The following is an 18488-nucleotide window of genomic DNA, read 5'->3' as shown; positions in this document are numbered from 1 at the left end:
AGCTGATCAGTAGCTGCCTGTGGACGGGGGTAGAAGGAAGAGGAGGAGGTACCACAACAGGCAGGAATAAACCTTTGGAAGTAATAGAAATATTCCTAATCCTGAAAGTGATGATGGGTCTACAACATAAACGTGCATCAAAACTCACTGAACTACATTTTAAATGTGTGCAATTTATTGTCTGTCAATTATAACCTCAATAAAGCTATAGAAAAATGAGAATATTTAGCAATAGTAAGGGCATAGTGAAAAGACCACTCGCTCGCTATGGGAGCCAAAATAATACATTTCTTACTCAAACATATTTTTGAAGAATATGTATGACAAAGAAAAATACTCTGATACTACTGAAAACAACAAAGGATATCCAACTGCAATGTCTGCTGTATTTGTGTATTTGCCAATACAAACAAACTAAGACAAACCAAAACCTCCTGCCAGTGGTTGCTGGGCTCTGGTGTTTATATTCTTCCCTATGCTTTATAGAAAATAGCTCTATATTTTATATATGTGTGTGTGTGTGTGTGTGTGTCTTTCATAAATCTCTCATAATTTTACAATTAGCAAAATATCTTTAAATGTGTCTATTTAGGAATTGATGTTTGCAAACTTTTGCATCAAAATCGCAATTGTGAAAAATCTGCATTGCATCAAACGCAAAATGATGCTTACAAGGTACCCTCCTATACTGCAGCGCGCATGGCTCTCTCAGCCGTCTACTATAGGAACCCGATCTGAGATTCTGTAAAGCACGCTCCTGCTGCATCATGGCTGCAAAGCTTCTACCTAAAAATAGCTTTACTCTTATGTAATCACTCACCACAGATTTATATATCTTATGTATCCCTGAAATACATTTCTTTTTTTAGAGATAATCCCGCAGGAGGTAAACAACCATTTTTAAAAGCAGAGAAGTTTAATCATGATCTAAACATATCTTATTTTCAGATGTTATTCAAGGGCTCTGTAGCTGATAGTTCTGTTGGTGAAAATAACTAGAAAAGGTAACGCCCTACCAACTCTAATTTTTTAAATTAACTTGACTGAGAGATTATATACATCAATTTTAAATGTAGAGTTCAACGAACAGTCACAAACGTACACCCCACATAACCAGCACCACTATAAAGATAAAGACCATTTCTCTTCTCTCCCTCCCCCAGGTCCCCTCACTCTCCCTGTTGTCCTCAGCCCTGCAAACCACTGCTCTGATTTCTGTAACTTATGCTTTAGGTTTGTCAGCTCTTGAACTTCAAATAAATGGAATCGTGCAGAGTGTACTCCTTTGTGTCTGGCTTCTTTCACTCAGTATAATGTTTTTCAGATTCATTCATGTTGCTGCAAGTATGAGCAGTTCTTTCCTTTTCACTGCTGAGGACCATTCCACTGCACAGCTACACCACGATCTCCAACTCCCCTCTTTTAATGCCTTCAGCTCTGTCTCTGGAAATATCTTTTTGTTGAACATCATTAAGTCCACAAAGACAATAACTTTGCTTTTACAGAATTCTGATGTTTTATTCTGTTTTGACAAGTGTTTTCATGGTTCTCAAACTGGGCGGGGGGGAGGGGATGACTAAAATATGCTCGAATCACAGCTCAGCAGATTTTAACTCCATCTGAAGAAAACATTTTATGTGTCTAAAGCAGTGCTTCCCAAGTTTTGCAAGTCCTGGCACACATGGAAAACAACCTTTGTGTGGCACACAGGAGAGACCAAGCACCTGATCTGGGGCTCTGGCCATTCTAAGGGTTGAAAAGATCATTACTCTTAAGCCCACTACTTGGAAAGCTCTGTTAAGTTATACTTAAAGAATAAATATCCTTGTTTTAATGACCAATATTGATTTTTACAAAACAAAACTCTTATGAGCAAATAAGGTTATGTATTCAATAAAATATTGATTAAGCAACCAAAGTGACTGGAAAATTCCCAAAGTCTTAAAATAATGAACATGGCTTCTAATTTTTCCTTCAAGTACACTCTAAAATTTTTTCCGGGGCTTCCCTGGTGGCGCAGTGGTTGAGAGTCTGCCTGCTAATGCAGGGGACACGGGTTCGAGCCCTGGTCTGGGAGGACCCCACATGCCGCGGAGCAACTAGGCCCGTGAACCACAACTACTGAGCCTGCGTGTCTGGAGCCTGTGCTCCGCAACAACAGAGGCCGCGATAGTGAGAGGCCCGCGCACCGCGATGAAGAGTGGCCCCTGCTTGCCACAACTAGAGAAAGCCCTCACACAGAAACGAAGACCCAATACAGCAAAAATAAAAGTAATTAATTAATAAACTCCTACCCCTAACATCTTCTAAAAAAAAAAATTTCCGATTTTTTCAAACAAAACAAAAAAGGACCCATGACTGTCAACTGGTGCCGAGGCACCCCTTCCCAGCCTAGTATGACACAACTTCTTCATAGAGGGGAGTCAATCCTCCCATTGTGCTCTCCATGCCACAAATATTCATCAACCACCTACACCATGCCGGGCATTCCAGGCTGCAGGGAATCAGCAGTGAACAAAGCAGACAAAAATACCTGCACACAGAGGACTTACAGTCTACCAAGTGGAAAGAAACAGGTAAAGGAGTGAAATACACAGTGTGTTAGGTGGTGGAGAACACTAACAACAAAAATAAAGCTGGGAGGGGAAAGGGAGTCCCAGCAACCTGGGTGGCCAGGGGCTTACCGGGCAAGCGCCACGGGATTAAAGGCCAGGGTGAGGGAGAGGAGAGCAAGTATCAGGAGACGAGTGCTCCAGGCAGAGGGAGAGCAGAGTTCTGAGGTAGGAGGGGGCTTACGAGTCTGTGGCACAAGAGGAGGCCACCGTCCTCAGAACAAAGCGAGTGGGGCAAGAGTGAAGCAAAGGAGAGGCCGGAGAGGCCAGAGAGGCAGGGTCCACCCCTCAGGGCTGGGGAGGCCATCATAGCCCTAGAGGTTCCTTCCCGGGAGCAGGACGGAAAGCCAACTGCAAAGGGCCATGCTCTGCGCCCCAACTTCATGTGGGACGCCAGGCTCATTTCTGGAGGACACAAAACTTGAGGGCAATCGGTGAAGAGTAAAAAGAAAGGATCTGGAAAGCCTGACACAGGAATAACTGGTGAAGGAACTTGGAGATGCCTGGCTTGGGGAAGAAGAATTTATTGGTCGCTCAAAAGCTGATGAATTGTCACAAGAGGTAATTCCTTTCACTTTTTTGTAATGCTGCAGAGCACAGACTTGAAACCATGAATTAAAAAAGAAAAAAGAAAAGGAAAAAGAAAAAAGAAGAGGAAAAACCTCGCCTTAATGTAAGTTTTAACTTTCTAGTATTTATAGTTTTCCTACAGTAGATTGGGTGGCCCTGAAAGATTATTCATGTATAAGAGTAGTAGTAGCAGCTAGAAGTGCAAGAGCTAACATCTAGGTATGTCTACTATATGCCAGATGTTACGGTAAATACTTGGTGTGCCACCTCATGTAATCCTCCCACAATCCTATGAGGTAGGTATTATTAACAATGAGGAAACTCAAGCTCATTGAGATGACACGACCTGCCTAGGATCGCAGAACCAGTAAACGATGGAGCCGGTGCTTGAACCCAGGTCTGAGTTTGACTCAAGCTCCAAGCCTGTAACCACTGGCACCCCCTGCCTGTATGTCCATCGATGGCAGTGTTTACATGGCACATAAAGGGACCATCTGGCCGGCAGGAAGTTGGAGAGAGGATTCTTGCAAATGGAGAAAAATTAGGTAACCTCTAAGATCCCTTTTTATAATTTTGTGGTTACATTTTCCCAAGTTTTCATCTTATTTTTAAAATTTTCCTTTGACTTCAAGGTTGATAGAAATTTTATACTCCTAAAAACGGCTAAAGATCTAATAATTTCATTATAGAATATGTTAAATTACCTATCCAATTCTAACGCTGAGGATAACTGTGCTCTGATTTTGAGTAACACATATTTTCCTTGATTAGTTCCCTTGTACAAGGAAGGTAGGCTTGATTTTTCTCAAGTACAATTAATCCTTGAACAACGCAGGGGTTAATCCATGTATAGCCCACCCTCTGTACCCAAGGTTCCTCCACATCTGCTAACTCAGCCGACCACGGACCATGTAATACTGTAGTATTTACTATTCAAAAATATTGGCATGTAAGTGAATCTGTGCAATTTAAACCCACGTTGTTCAAGGGTCAACTGCATATCAATTTCCTTGTCTCATATTTTATATCTACCACAATTCAAACATACCTGCACTTTCATTTTCCTCTGTAGACAAGATAAAATTCTTTTCAATTGAGCAATTATCCTTCCAAATACAACAGCAAATCGACATTTGGTATCTAAAGTACAGAAAGATAACATAAAAGTATAATACAGATATATGAACTTAAACCAAGTCTACAGTCCATGGAAACCACATCCCTGCTTTGTGCAGTTGTTTTTTACTGACTGAAGGGGAAACAAGGGACTAAGGAGAACTGGCACTGTGCACCCTCCGCTACACTTGAACCAGGGTAACTTCTGAGTGATGAGAAAGCACTGCTCTGCAGGGCGGTTATGAGCCAGTGTAGAGTCTGGCAACCTTGGGGTCAACGTCTGGATAGCAAACATGGTTAACTCCACTTAAAAAAAAATTATTTTCTTACAGCCAATTATATGGCTACTATAAAGACGAAAAGAAAACCCAGGAAACAAAAAGTGTTGGCAAGGATGTAGGGAAATTAGAACCCTCGCACACTGTTGGTAGGAATGTAAAATGGTGCAGCCACTATGCAAAACAGTATGGCGAGTCCTCAAAAAATTACAAATAGAATTACCACATGACTCAGCAACTCCACTTCTGAGTATATGCTAAAAAGAATTAAAAGCACAGACACAAAGAGATACTTGTACACTCACGTTCACAGCAGCATTATTTACAACACCCAAAAGGTTGAATCAACCCAAACACAACACTGACGGATGCACGGATAAACAAAATGTGGTATATATACATACAACGAAATAATATTCAGCCTTAAAGAAGGAGAAAATTCTAACACATGTGACAACATGGATGGACCTTAAAGGAATTATGCTGAGATAAGCCACTCACAAAAAGACAAAGATTGTATGATTCCACTTATATGAGACTCCTACAGTAGTCAAATTCAGAGAGACAGAAAGTAGCAGCATGATTTCCAAGGGCTAGGAGGAGAGGGGAATGATGGATGAGTTACTGTGTAATGTATATAGAGTTTTAGTTTAGGAAGATGAAAAGAGTTTTGGAGATGGATGGTGGTGATGGTTACACAACGGTATGAATGTACTTAGTGTCACTGAACTATGCGCTTATAAATGGTTAAGATGGTAAATTGTATGCTATGCAAATTCTAGCACAAATAAAATAATTAAAATTTTTTTCTCCAAATATAAAATAAACAGTTTGATTTGCATTAACATAAAAAAAAAGGCTCCCGTTGTATAAACTATATCACATAGTTTAAGTTGGGTCCTTGAAATGATCTATTACAAAGTCAACTAATATCAAAATGTATATGTTCTTCACATAAAATAAAACCACAGTATTAAGTACAAATCTGTTCCTAACGTTTTAACAACTATTTACTTAGTACTTACTACTTGCAGAAAAATCCCCAAATTACCATCATCACATCTGAATGCACTCTGCGGCACAGCCGTGTCCAACCAATTCACAAGAGAATGTTGTAATCCAGTGATTTCCAAACTGGGAGGCTATGAAAACACAGAACAACTTCTGATACAATAATGGGGTAAGACCTACAAGTGATGGCAACTACACAGGTACCATGGACAAGCCACAAATCTGGCTCTGAATTCTCTTAAGGCCAAAACAGAAAGAGAAATACAATTATGCCCTTTTAACTGTCCACAAGGAAAAAAACATATCACTTCTTTAGGGAAAACAAACTCCCTCTTTGTCCTTAGCTCTAATTTCTCATTCAGGGTAATATATAGGGGATTAAGAGTATCTGAGGGCAAAATAATCAATAATGCCACTTAAGCTAAATTGTTTTGAAATGCCCCTGAACAGAAATGGAGGGTGTAATTCCAACTTAAAATTCAGTGACGGACATTTTTCAGAAAATCAAGAAAACATAGCCCAGGCTGTAGCATTCTGATGGTTTAATTTTAGGATAAAATTTAGAACATTTAGAGACATGGATAAATTCTATATATTCCAAAAATGTGACCTCAACTAAGCAAAATTTTCACAAAAAGATGGAGAGTGTTTCCTGTTGCGAACCTGGAATACAGGTGTTCTGTGCATAGTCCAAAGACGCTGAAATATTCTTGGCCACCTGATTATCTTTAAAGTCGGTATCCTTTTGTCGAATCGAGAAATTAGCTTATAAATGTCCACATCAGCTTTGAAACAAGGCGGACTGTCTTCTCTAACGGATGAATTTTCCTAATTCAAGCTGTGTGTGATATAGTGTGTTGTTCTTCAGCATTGAATTTGGAGGCAGATCCCTGGATCTGGCTCTCAGTGTAGCCCCTCCTCGCTACATAAACTCGGGGAGGTATCGAACCCTCTCTGCAGGTCCTACTCTCACCTGTAAGAATGGAGGTGACGAGATCAACCGTAACAACCATTTCAAACTGTGTTGTACGGAGGCACCTTAGTGGATGAGGAGGTGCTTCTACTTTACTTCTCTCGTACACGGGCATCTACTTTAGCACCCAATAAAACCTGAAAATCACCAGACCTGTAGATGCTCTACAATCTAAGACTGAGCCTATGACTTTGTGATTTTAAACAACTCATCCATACCACAAAATAAAGTAACAAAAATAAGTGAAGAAAATATTCGAAGTTAAATCATTTCTAAGAAATTTTATTAAGGAGAATTATATTCCCACACTTCATTTGCAATTCAGTTGTCCAGAACCCAGAACAACAAAATCTCCCTCATACCAACATTTTAAGTGAAGGGTGATTTCTCAAGTACCTCAAAAAGGCACAGTGTCATGAATGTGGCAAATAAAAAGATACGTAAAGGAACAGATGGTATCACTGCAGCTTAGGATCCAACCACTGGACGTAACAACGTGTCCACTTCTCCATCCGGGGAGGCTATGAGCTCCCTTCCCCAGAGGACAGACACCTCCCTCTGAATCCCTTTCAACCACTGGGCGGAGCTCCAGTGCTCTGGTCATTCCTACCACCACCGGCTGCTTCCCACCAGGGTTTCTCTGATCCAGCATCCCAGACCACAAACCACTTGAACGCCACTTCTCTGTCCCTGAATTGAGCAAAAAATCCTTTCAAGATACTTTTCTGAAAATAAAGCTTGGGAAGACTGTCTTAACATAAAGCTGATGGGTTTATCCTTATCTCATTTGAGTCTCACAGCAACTCATGAAATAGAGAGAAGGGGTCTGTGATAACCCTGTTACACAGGAGCAATGTGAGGCCCAGAGTCAGACAGCAAGGAAAAAGTCACTAATATCAGAGCCCACATTTCAGGACTCCAGGTAATAGGAGCTCAGACTCTACCATCTATGCCATCTTCCTAGGCCCGCCCTATACTCTCCCTAACTTTGCCATCAGTTGGACTGTATTAGGAATAACAAAAGTCATCAGGTACATAATGATGAACCTTTGAGCATCTAAAGAAAATGAGACACCAATTATCTTCTTTTTCCTCCTTGGTGCTGGAGCCAGGGTTCTAAGGAGAAGGAAAGAGCAAGATGAACAATGTTGAGCAGATAATGGAAAAATCCTGCAGGTATGGGGGTGGGGGTGGTGGTTAGAGTGTATAAAACCGGGAGACAGAAGAAAAAAGTGGGGGCAGAGGGCAAGGGAAGACGATCATTCTTCTTCCACTGCACAAAGTATCTAGGGGTAGAAAAGAGGGGGTGAGGGAAAAGGAGGAAGAAGCTGAGCAGCAGGTGGGGAAGAGAAACGGAGAGAAATGCCAAGCAATGAAAACAAGGAAAGTTGGGTAAGAGAAAAAAAAAAAATTGGAAGTAGTCAAAACCTTCCAGAAACTTTAGGTATTTTAAATATTAGTAGTTCTCAGTCTGGAATGATGAAGTCTAGGAAATGTATTATTCAAGTCTATAAAATCATCAAAGTAATGGATAAAGCTAGCAGTGATATATTCACTATATTACAAAATACTAGAATTAGTATTGCAAATTGAAATCTAGAATTGAAATCTGGAAAGGAACAAATTTTGAACAAATTATCCACTTTAAGGAGACAGAGAATTATAAATGTATAGATAGTAGGAAGAAAATAAACTCAAGGAAAAGTGATAGAAATAACTATAGAAATTTAAAAGAAAAAGATAAAATAGATAAAAGCTAGACAGTTCTTTGAAAAATAATCAAATAAACAAAGCCTTAATGAGACTGATCTTACAAGGAGAGCAAAATTCATTTGGAAATAGCCAAATAAACATTAGAAGAAAGAAAATGGAAGAAGATTAGAAAAGGGAATACATAATTATAGAATGGACATAAGTTAAAAAGACAATAAAAGAATATTATGAACTTCCTTATAACAACAAATTTCAAAACTTAAATGGAAATGATAAAATTCCTCGAAAGATGTAACTTGTCAAAACTGACCCAAAGAGAAACAGAAAACTAAAATAGCACTACAACCATTAAATACATGTAATTGGTCCAAAAAAAAAAAACCTCACAAAGGTGGTTTTATAAGAAAATTCCACTAAATTTTCAAAGAACAGACCATTTCAATTTTATACAACTCTTCCGGAGAACAGCAAAAGAGAGAATACTCCCAAACTCACTATATGAGGCCAGTGTAACCTTGATAATAAACCCTGATGAGGACAGAACAAAAAAAGGAAATTACAAGCCAATCTCACTTATAAACAGATGTTAAAAACCAAAACAAACCAAACTGAGGAGAATGTTAAAAATAATACATCATGACCAGGTTAGGTTTAGTCCAGGTACACAAGGATGGCTTATCAATAAAAAGAATCTAAAAATATAACTTGCCACCTTCACAAATAGAAGAAAAACGTCATGATTCTCTTGGTAAATGAATATTTGATAAGTTCAACACCCTTTCATGATAAAAAAAAAAACTCAACAATATAAGAATGAAAGGGAACTTCATTAACCTGATAAATGGTATGCACCAAGTATCTTTCTCAACATGGAATCATTAGATTCCTTTTAAATACCAGGGATGAACATGGATTCCTACCACCTCCGCTGCTGTTCAACATTGTCCTGAAGGCCCTAACCAGTACAGTAGAAAGAAGAAAAATAAATAAGAGGTGTAAGGACTGAAAGAAAGGAACAAAACTGTAATTATTCACGGACTGTCTACAGATACTGAACCCCAGTCTATCTTCATTATTTTTACTTTCTACTCCCCACTCACTCCTCTGCTCACTGCAGTCAGGCTTCATGCTGTCAAGCTTCTAAAACTTCCCTCATCAAAGACACCTGGCTACCAAATCGAACAGGTGCGTTTCAGTTGCTACTTCACCTTCTTGGACCTCTTGTCCCCTGGCCCCCCAGGCTGCTTTTCCTCAGTGCATTCCACTGGCTCTCTTTCTTCCACAGACAGTATTCATCGTTTGATTTCAAACTTCAAACGACACTTCTCCTAGTGTTATTATTTACTCCTTCAGCCTCGATCACCACGTTTAATCAGGTGGCTCCCAGTACTAAAGATTCCCCAGTTTTTATCGGACAAGTCAGGATGACCTTATTCAGATGTCATCGTGTTCAAAGGTGAACTCATCCTCCCCTTTCCTCCCTACTGCAGCCACCTTCTATCCTGTGACTTATGCCATGAATGTGGGGTCATCTAACTCCACCGGCTTCATTCCTCACACTCCATCTATGATCAGCTCCTACTCATATTGTATATCTCAAAGTCTCTCTTCTCTCTGCTCTGTATCTTCCTTTCCTTTTCCACAGCCACCAACTAGGCTCAGACTCTGATTATCTCTCTCTCGAATTCCTGCACCTGGCCACTCTGCTTTCAGGCCTGCCCTCTTATCCTTCTCATAAGGAACAAATCTGATTAAATCTCCCCCCCAGCCCCGATTAAAATCTCTCAGTGATTCTAACTGCCCAAAATAATCCAAACTCTTCAGGCATATTTTACAAAGTCTTTCAAGAAGACCGACCCTGCTTCTACTGATCTAGCCTTGACTTTCTCGTTACCTATCCCACTCTGTTCCAGTCTTAATGAACTATTTGCTGGAATTCATCCCTTTCTCTTCCCCCTGTGTATGTTGTGCTTTCTGTAAGAACCTAGTCAGTCATCTGGCTCCTGCAGTAATCTCTTAAGTTTTATGAAGACAGGCTGGTACAGTAGTATCTGACAAGATGAACATTCTGTAAATACTTATTGAATTAAGGGGAAAATTTTACATAAAGTAATAGATATCAAATCTATGGTGCACCATTATAAAGTTGTATAGGGGTTACATCCTTAACACTCTGAAGTTAAAATGAGAGGAAAATTATGTCTGCCTATAACTCATTCAAAACTCATTAGCTAGAGTAGAAGTCGGACACTGCACTCTGATTGGAAAACGGCAGTGAACAAGACGAACACAATTGCATCCAGGTTACAGTCTTGGTACTATCGTGAGATACAAAAACTCATGATGATAGATCTTGGGTCATACCAAGCATCACAAGGCTAATACATACACACAAACACACTTCACACTACTAATTAAAATCTTATGTATTTCTGTTCAAAAACTTCACAGACGTTACCAAAACGCAAACCAGCTTCATTTTACACAAACTTCACATTTATTTAACTTATGTCCCAGCTGCTTCCAAAACTAAGTTGTAGCAGTATATTTCTGGATTATATACACAACAAGCTAAAAATTCAGGAATAATGTGGACTAAGTAAAAATTCTAAATTCCTACTTTTTAAAGGAATTAGAAGTTTTCTTATAATCTTCATGGAGCTGATATACACAATGATAACTACACAACCATAAATCACAATCCTTTTTAAGAGAATGTAAACGACAAAGTCAAAAACTGTACATAGAGCTTAAAGTATGGTGTTGCATAATTATTTTATGAAGTATGTATAATATTTAATATGTGCTTGGATCATATTTATATAGTACCTTGATTATCAGTAGATACATTTGCTTTTAATATGGAAAACCTAATAAGCTTTTTAATTTCTCCCTGTTCTGCACAGTGCACAACTACGGGAAGGGCCATTATGGGGTTCACTTTAACCATCAATGAAATCCCCTAAAATTAATGTTTAAAGAGCTCCTAAAGAGGGAAGACTAGAGTCCTGCAATTATATTCACAGTGACACAAATCCCTTTAGGCCCCCAATCTAGTAAAAAGTAGTACTGGGACAAAGGCTAAAATAGCTCTCTGGGTCTTCATGTTCAGATTAAACATCTACTCAATTCAAGCTGAGCTAACTTGCGAAGTCATCAGCTTCCAGGTCAAACATTATTTGGACCGGAGATTAACTGTGGTGTGTCCTCAAACTGAAAAGAAAATTTATATTTAGATCCCTATATTCTAGCCTACACATTACTCCACCAACACGCATTTCAAGCATTTTTCTCTTTTGCAAAAGATTCCTGCTAAGCAATGCTGTCTTCTAAATGAAATGCCTTCATTCTGTCTTTGAACCTAATTAAAATTAAGGAACTTTTAATAGCTTTAATAACCCTCAAAAGCTGGAAAAGCTCTTCCCTGGCATCTTCCCCTCCTTAGTACCACCCTCCCTCCAAATCCAGAAAAAAACCTGCACAACAGAAAACACGAAACTAGCCACATGCTGTGAATGCTGGGGACCATGATTCTCCACTGGTTTGGGCTACAAAGGAAGCCTATGAGTAATCAAAAATCCCTAATCAAAACGAAGTTAAAAGCCACCTCCCCACTCCCCGACCCCAGTATAATTTCCCTTTCTCTTCTCAATCCACTCCAGCATCTCCCCTCCTCGTTTTTTTCAGGGAATTTTAGCGGCCTCTGAACAGCGGATGGTAAGTTCATCTCAATGTCTGCCAGGGCTGAGACACGCGAAAAATCACTAACTTGTAAGGTTATTTAGGACAATAATGTCTTTCAGTGCCTTACTCCTCCCACTCCGGCCCTACCTGACCTACTACCAGTATTTAGCCGAAAAAAATATCTGTTCACGTGCTTTACCCCTCAGCGGCTCTTCCCGCAGGAACCGATGCAAACACACGGCCGGCCGGGCGGGTAAGGTCCCCGGCCTCGCGCACCCCTCCCCACACGCCCGCGGCCGCGCTCCGCTCCACACACTCGCGCCCAACTCTTCTTGGATCCACTTACATCCCTGGATCTCATCGGGCCACCCTCCTCCTTCCCTCCCCGGCGTCCCCGGACGTCCCCGGACGTCCCCGGGCGTCCCCGAGCTGCCCCGGCGCAGGCACTCGCCCACCCACCTGGGCCGGGGCTCCCCGGCAGCGCGCTCCGCCCGGCGCTCCTCGAGGCTCCAGCAGCAATGCGCTCGGCCTGTTCCTCCGCCTCCACTCCGGCCCAGCCCGGAGGCGCGACCCAGGGCGGCACCGCAAGGTCTCCCTGAAGTCACCTTCGCGTGGCCCGCCCCCCGGCTCCGGCGAGGTCGAGCAGAGGCGCGGCCCAGGACTGCGCCCGGGCCGCCCGAGGTCCGCGATGGCCCCTCGGCCACACCGCCACCCTCCAGGACTCCCGCCGGCAAATGGCCTGCGGCGGGCGGCTCCGCGGCGGCTGGCGTCGTCCGTCCCTCCTCCCCTTCCCCCTCCCTCTCCCCGGCTGCGGCGCCCGCTCGCTCCGAGGCGCAGGTAGGGACCTGTCAGGGGGCTGCGGGAGCAGCGCGCGGGGATTTCGGGGAAGGTGGCACCGCTCCCCGGGCTCTGCGAGCATCCGTGGAGGCGCCGGCCCGGCCCTGGAGCGGGCGCTGTACTGACGCCGGTCCTGCGGACGCGGCCCTGGCAACTTTTAAATGGCCAGCCTGCCCCCCGGGAAAAGCAGAGGGATCCTCTCTTCTGGAGTCTTCCATTCGAAGGTAACTGACACACAGGCTTACACTTAAGAGTTAACGGTCCGATTCCACAACAAAGACTGAGCTAGTCTGCACATATTTATTTTTCACATACTTCCTGGGCTACCATTTGAGCAATGAGGAAAACAACAGTATTGACCCTACTAACGTGAAACCTACTCACGTGAAATAGGTGTTTCTGATTCTGGCGACCCCTAAAGGGTGGACGAAAGCGTAAAGGTCAGTAAGACCCACCACATACATGATATACTTAAAAGTGAGATGTTCAGGCTAATGAAATTCCTCGTTAACTATGAGGTTCTGGTGAGGAAAAACAAACAGCAGTCTTAAACCTTTCTAAGGTATACAAATCTGTCCTCGACTTTGGGAAGCAGAGTAATACTGAACAAAATTGAGTATTTCTTTGACAAGATCCTAGGGTACTTTAAGTTCGCCCTTCCAGCAGTGGTGGCTGTATTTGCACTACAGATGAAAAACGTGTAAAAGATAAGACAAGGCCACACTCGGAAAAATGGGAATTAATGTCGGTGAGGTTTCAAGGTGTCTTTGAAAAGACAGTTTTGTTTTTTTTTTCCATTCTCAGTTGGTGACTAAATATTATCACATTTTGAAAAGTCACATTTGTCACTGAAGAAGAGACCTTGCTACAGAATCTTTCTCCCTAGGCCCTAAAAATTAGAGAAAGAATTCAGTTTGCAAAAGTAGTACCAGGCAGCAAAACAAAACAATGAACAACAAAGGCTACTTTGTTTCAGAAGGCAATTTACAAAGCACCTAAAATGTGCCAGGCACTGTACTGAGGAACTGCACATAAAATAACTCATTTGCATTCTCATTTTCAGATTTGGAAATGGAATTCCCAAACATATGTTAATTTGCTCAGGGTCAAGAGAGCAGAGTTTAGGTCCTGACTGGTCTGACCCAAAAGCTTGTATTCTTTCCTTTGTACATTCATTATTCATTTATTCAAGTATTTATTAACTGTCTACTAAATACCAAGCACTATGCTAGAAACAGACGCTACAAAAATAAGATACTTACTTGAGGAGCTCCAGTCAAGTAAATATATAATCAGACAAGTAAATATATAATGATACAATGTCATAAGCGCTGCAACAGCAAGGAACTCCTAGACTAGGAGGGACATTAACTCAATTTTGAAGGGTGGAACCTGGGATTGCGAAATGGTTAGCAGTCATCCAACACAGCAATCCTGAGAACTTTATCTAACAGAATGGCAATGGGGAATCCGTGTGCTGGCTTGGAGGAGACAGACAACTGAGATACAGGAAGTAAAAATGACAGGACTTGATTAAAAATGGGGCTGAGGAAGAACGAACCAGAGGCAGCTCCCATGTTTCCGGCTTGAATTATCCAACAGGTAACTTTGAGTTGAATCGGTAACTCGGTTCTAGGCACTTTGGTTTAGAAATGCCTCTGATGTATCCATATGTAAATGTCCAAAAGGCAGCTGGATACAACTGGTTCATAGCTCAGAAGATCCAAAGTGGATATACCTGAATCATCATGGATTTCTGGGTTGAAGGAGTGGGAATTCTCCAGGGAGAATGCTGAGTGAGAAGGCCACCCACAGAAACCTAGGGAATACTAACATGCAAAGCACAGGCAGAAGGAAAAGATGCTTTAGAAGAAGACTGAGGAGGAGTTGCTATACAGGAAAGAGAAGCCAGAAGAGGGAGGCACCATGGAAATCACAGAGAAGCATTCCAAAAAGCAAGCAGTAGTCAAATGCCAGACCCTTTAAAAAGACACGCAAGATAATTTAAAGATGTTCTCTGATTAGCAACAAGGAGATATTGGCAAGAATGGTCTCAGTGGACTAGTTGAGGAATAAAGAAGTAGAAACAGAAGGTATCACATTTTCAAAAATGGAACTGGAAAGGGATGTAGGGAGATAAAAGCTACAAGGGAGAATTCAGAAGAAGAGAGTAGCTGTTTTTGAAGATAGGAGACAGATGCCTCCAACAAAAGGAAAAAAAGATAAAAATCGGAATGAGGGACTAGTAGGGAGTTGGCAGCATGTACAATGTTCGCCTAACGCTTGACAATAAATTTTGCTCAGAATAGAGATGAGAGAGAGAAAGGTGAAGGCCTGAAAGATACAAACATTGCAAATGAAAAAGAGAGGGATTAAAGGACTCTGAACAGCTCAGGAAGCTAAATGAGTATTAGAAACCATGACTTTATAGAGTTATCAGTCCACATGAGGGCATGGATTCTCTCCAAAGACTTTCACATCTGGTCCAGAGTAGCAAGTACCTTTGGTTGGTTCCAACTGAGAGTCTGAATTGTTCCATTACACCACAAGCTTGGCATCACTATCTTCCCAACCATACATTTGGGTTACATCCCTTTAGCAGTGAGGAGATTTAACATTTTATAAGTGAGTTTACACTAAACACTGATTAGACTCATAATATCGAGGGGAGCTCAATAATACACAGACCCAGAGGGCACCAATGATGACTTCTGAATGACATTTTAACCACTTCTGATACCAACCTCTGGTGAGAACCGTAGAAAGAATGATTCATGAAACCAGTTTCTAGCCTTTTGGATGGAACTCTCAAAACAACGTTAAAGAAAAACCACAGCCTTCACATTCTATTATAGTATGTTTCCCAAGCATATCATAAAACACACTGTAAAGGGGCTTCCCTGGTGGCGCAGTGGTTGAGACTCTCCCTGCTAATGCAGGGGACATGGGTTCGAGCCCTGGTCTGGGAAGATCCCACATGCCGTGGAGCAACTAGGCCCATGAGCCACAACTACTGAGCCTGGGCATGTGGAGCCTGTGCTCCACAAGAGAGGCCGCGGTAGTGAGAGGCCCGCGCACCGCGATGAAGAGTGGCCCCCACTTGCCACAACTAGAGAAAGCCCTCGCACAGAAATGAAGACCCAACACAGCCAAAAATTAATTAATTAATTAATTTAAAAAAATACAGTAAGGTTGCCTTTAGTAGATCAGTCACAAACTTTACAGCTTATCTTATATATTGCCGGGTTTTTTCCGACAACATAAGTTGTGTTATTTCAAGTAAAGTACACCTTCATAATGCCTCATTTATGTAGAGGTCATGTGGATACCTGGAATATCTAGGGTGTATCAGAGAATCTCCAAATAAGCAAAGAACATACCAGAAGGCCCCAGACCCTAAAGCCTGTGCTCATTGTCAAGCCAAGTTTCTCACACTAAGCCAGCTTACTCTTACTGTGGACATAATTTTACCAAGTTTGGTTACTGGTTTTCTTTTTAACAAACAGGAGATTAGTATGAGTAAATCAGAAGGGATCAGAATTCCGCTGCTAGAGACAAGCACCCAGTTGGTCTAAAGAACAGGAGAGAAGAAAATTTTAGAACCATAAGGAGTAAAAAGGAATTCGAAAAGCATTAGCAGGATTGGGCCATTTAATCAAAAAAGAGTCCTGTAAACATTATCCCCTGACGGTATCTCTGTATTAAGGCAAAGAGTAATTACAAACATACAAAAGGACAATCCTGACACACCCAGAAGAGATCAAGTATGAAATCTTCAGTCTAAGAAGTAAATGTGTAAGATTCAGAGTAACTGTTCTCAAAAAAGAATAAAAACGTATTTTCTGCCGCTGGGGCTGGGGTCACTTACACCTATCGGGTCCCCATTCTGTGCCAGGTGCTATGCAGTTTTGCCAATCGGATCTCACTTACTTCTTAAAACACTCTTTTTTGGTTGGTCACCACTTTGAAAAGGAGATTGTGTTTTACTGAGGTGAAGACAGAGATTACATAGCAGAACCAGGAAATGGACTCAGGTCTATGTGCGTTCAAGCTTATCATTGCTCTTCTAATAAAGTTTTTGGATAACGAAAATAAAATTTATGATGCCTGATACATAAGGCATTACAGTGCACAATTATCCCACTCTGACCTCAATTAAACGATTAAATTCCTATGTTGTAATTCTTAACTACTTGATAAGACCAACTTCAATGATGCCATTTACCTTTCAAATATTTTTTAGGCCTTCTCATCGTCTATAATTGTATTTCTCAGAGGGAAATCCATGGATTTCTACTGAGGGCCCCACAGGGTTGATATTTCATAGAACTACTAAAAAGAAAAATCTTAAAATACTCTAAAAACAATGAATGCCATTTACTAAATGAATACTTTGTGCTCTTGTGATATGCTAATATGGTCTATATACCTATTATTCATATACATACATCTGATCTCCACACCCAACCATCAGGTGTTCACATATCTTTATTCTTCAGAAACTTGCCCAAGGTCCTACAATTGGTTAGGGAAAGACTGAGACTTAAAAGAGGTCCATTAGACTTTCAGACCAGGGCTCTTAATGACTTTCTACATGGTCTCTCTTATATGAAAGATGAAGGTATCAAAGTTCAGAGAACTTAAGTAGCCCATCATCTCTTAAATAATAAGTAATAAGGATGGAAACACAACACAATCATTCCACAGTCAAATACATTTTCTTTAGACAACACCACCTCCTCCCAAAACAAGATAAAACCAATGTTAAAGACACAGAAGCTCCAAGATGCCATCAGAGAAAAGGGGTCACAAGTGTTAATTAGACAGCATCCTACAATAACAACCGTGGACTTACACTCAGGGCTTACTATGTGTCAGAAACTATGCTAAGCATTTTGCTTACAATTATCTTACTTAATCCTGATGACTAATTTTAAAGGCGTAAAGAGGTTAATTAGGCTAAACTTTAGGCTAATATTCTTGCACATGTAAATTTACACACAGAGGTGATTACCTAGGCTATTTTTTTTTAATCTGTTAAAGATTAGGATATGTTGGCTTCTTCAGAAATTAAAGTACTTCTAATCTAGTGTTCACCTTAAAACTATACAACCCGAGAACAAAAAAGTTATCAATACATTCATCAGATACCACACAAGAGATGTGAATTTAGTTTTACAAGGTAATATTACCTGAATCCTGTAACATCATAATTTGTTCTGTTCTGCAATGTTCTGCAATTCTATCATCCTATTTAGATTTATTTAGGTCACTAAATCATTCCTCATTTAAACAAGCTAGAATATGAAATTTGCAAAGCACCAAAAATAGAAATGCTGAGAAAGGATATTTTCAAACACCATTAGGAGAATCAACCAGTTAACATGTTTAATGAAAAATTATGTTTTCCCATGGTATTTAATAGAATTCTGTTGAAAGACTTTCTGTAAGTTTGTTTTAAATGAATTCAGATTATTATTACATATTTTTTCTTATTCTCCAAATAAAATAATTATGGAATTTGTGGTATACATAACAAACAGAGCATTTTCAAAATTTCACATGAATTCACAAGGCTTCTTATTTTAATGATGGGAAAATAAAATTTTAGATCCTTACATATAAGAGAAACATATATAAGACCATTTTCATCTATCTTGTTTTAACACCAAAACCTAATCTCTAACCAAAAGG

At 40.7% G+C, this 18488-nt stretch overlaps 1 protein-coding gene across 15 annotated transcripts in view; it reads right to left on the bottom strand.

The window, feature by feature from the left end:
- OSBPL1A (oxysterol binding protein like 1A) overlaps positions 1-18488 on the bottom strand; it is a 210464-nt gene that overhangs the window by 105652 nt on the left and 86324 nt on the right. For 10 of the 15 annotated variants that reach the window (XM_079942363.1, XM_079942362.1, XM_079942360.1 and 7 more), the window contains 2 exons: positions 5628-5718; positions 4231-4322 (listed from right to left, as the gene is read on the bottom strand). The exons of 1 other annotated variant lie outside the window; for it this stretch is intronic. In XM_079942363.1, coding sequence (XP_079798489.1) covers positions 4231-4322; positions 5628-5718 — 183 coding nt within the window. Of the gene's footprint in view, positions 1-4230; positions 4323-5601; positions 5719-12416; positions 14056-18488 lie in introns of those variants that run through there. 4 more of the 15 variants (XM_079942357.1, XM_079942367.1, XM_079942358.1 and 1 more) reach the window with 4 other exon arrangements.

This window comes from Stenella coeruleoalba, assembly GCF_951394435.1.
Source record: "Stenella coeruleoalba genome assembly, chromosome: 14".
Classification (NCBI taxonomy): Eukaryota; Metazoa; Chordata; class Mammalia; order Artiodactyla; family Delphinidae; genus Stenella; species Stenella coeruleoalba.
This window is presented reverse-complemented; position numbering and strand designations above follow the sequence as displayed.